This window comes from Hipposideros armiger, unplaced genomic scaffold, assembly GCF_001890085.2.
Source record: "Hipposideros armiger isolate ML-2016 unplaced genomic scaffold, ASM189008v1 scaffold_6569, whole genome shotgun sequence".
Lineage (NCBI taxonomy): Eukaryota > Metazoa > Chordata > Mammalia > Chiroptera > Hipposideridae > Hipposideros > Hipposideros armiger.
The window spans coordinates 1-1,147 of record NW_017737550.1 but is presented as its reverse complement, the minus strand read 5'-3'; the positions used below and the strand labels follow the sequence as shown (position 1 = coordinate 1,147).

At 45.9% G+C, this 1,147-nt stretch overlaps 1 protein-coding gene across 1 annotated transcript; it reads right to left on the bottom strand.

The window, feature by feature from the left end:
• Positions 1-3: 3 nt before the first annotated feature.
• On the bottom strand, positions 4-1,142 carry LOC109378894 (nucleolin-like; the record flags this gene model as incomplete). The annotated part of the gene is given in 4 exon segments (XM_019635148.1): positions 4-306; positions 308-552; positions 555-989; positions 992-1,142. Coding segments are annotated over 4 exon segments (1,134 nt in total), but the record flags the coding sequence as incomplete, so codon positions are not given.
• Between the last annotated feature and the right edge of the window lie 5 nt (positions 1,143-1,147).

Here is a 1,147-nt window from a genome sequence, read left to right as displayed (position 1 = left end):
GATTTAGTACAGGGACATGGATTGCCCATCTATCTTTGTCCCCTGCTTTTCTTCCAACATTTTCTCTGCATCAGCTTCTGTCTTAAACTCAATATAAGTGATCCCTTTACTCTTTCCATCCTTGGTGACTAATCTTATCTCCATAGCATCTTCAAGCACTTCTTGGTATTTGTCCTGAGTAACTTTACAAGGCAGATTTTTAGCCACAAGGATTCTTGCATCTCGATCTTTATTACGGTCTTTTCTCTTTCGTTTTTCTATTTTAATTTCATTGCCAAAGACTTTTAAACCAGTGAGTTCCAAGGCTTATTTCCAGATCTTCAGCAGATTCAAAATCTACATAGCCAAACCTCCTAGACCCACCGATTCTGACATCCACAACAGCAAGATCATTTTGAGCAAAAATGTCACTGAGACCGGTTTTTAATTCAGGAGGAGATTTATTGAAGTTCAGGTGTCCAACATAGAGATTGAAAGTTGTAGTTGGTTCTGTGGCTTCCACTTTTTGTTTCTTGGCTGCAGGAGCTGCTTTCTGTTTAGCCATTTCCTTATTTGTTTTCCAGGTGCTTCTTTGACAGGCTCTTCCTCCTCCTCTTCATCCTCATCGTCGTCCTCATCATCTTCATCGTCTTCGTGGGCGTCATCATCCTCTTTGTCTTCATCCTCTGCGGTGCTCTTGACCTTCACAGGAGCAGCTTTTGCAGGAGCTTTCTTGCCTTTGGCAGGTATAACCTCCATGGGTTCTTCTTCAGAATCATCTTCTTCATCACCGTCATCCTCCTCATCATCATCTTCCTCATCATCGTCATCATCTGAGGCAGCAGCAGTAGCTGCTGCTTTCATCACTGCTGGCGCGAATCCATCCTCATCCTCATCCTCCTCCTCCTCTTCCTCTTCCTCTTCACTGTCATCATGGTCCTCATCACTGTCTTCCTTCTTGGCGTTCTTGCCATTCTTTGCCCCCTTAGCTGGGGTGGCTGCTCCCTTTCACCAGGGGTTGCTACCAGTGCTTTGCCTGCTGTGGCTCCCTTCTTGCCAGGTGTCGCCACTGCTTTGGCTGGTGTAACTGCTGCTTTTTTGGCAGGGACCAGTGTAACCACTGCCTTTTTGCTGGGGGTGACAACTGCTTTCTTGGCCGGCGTGGGAA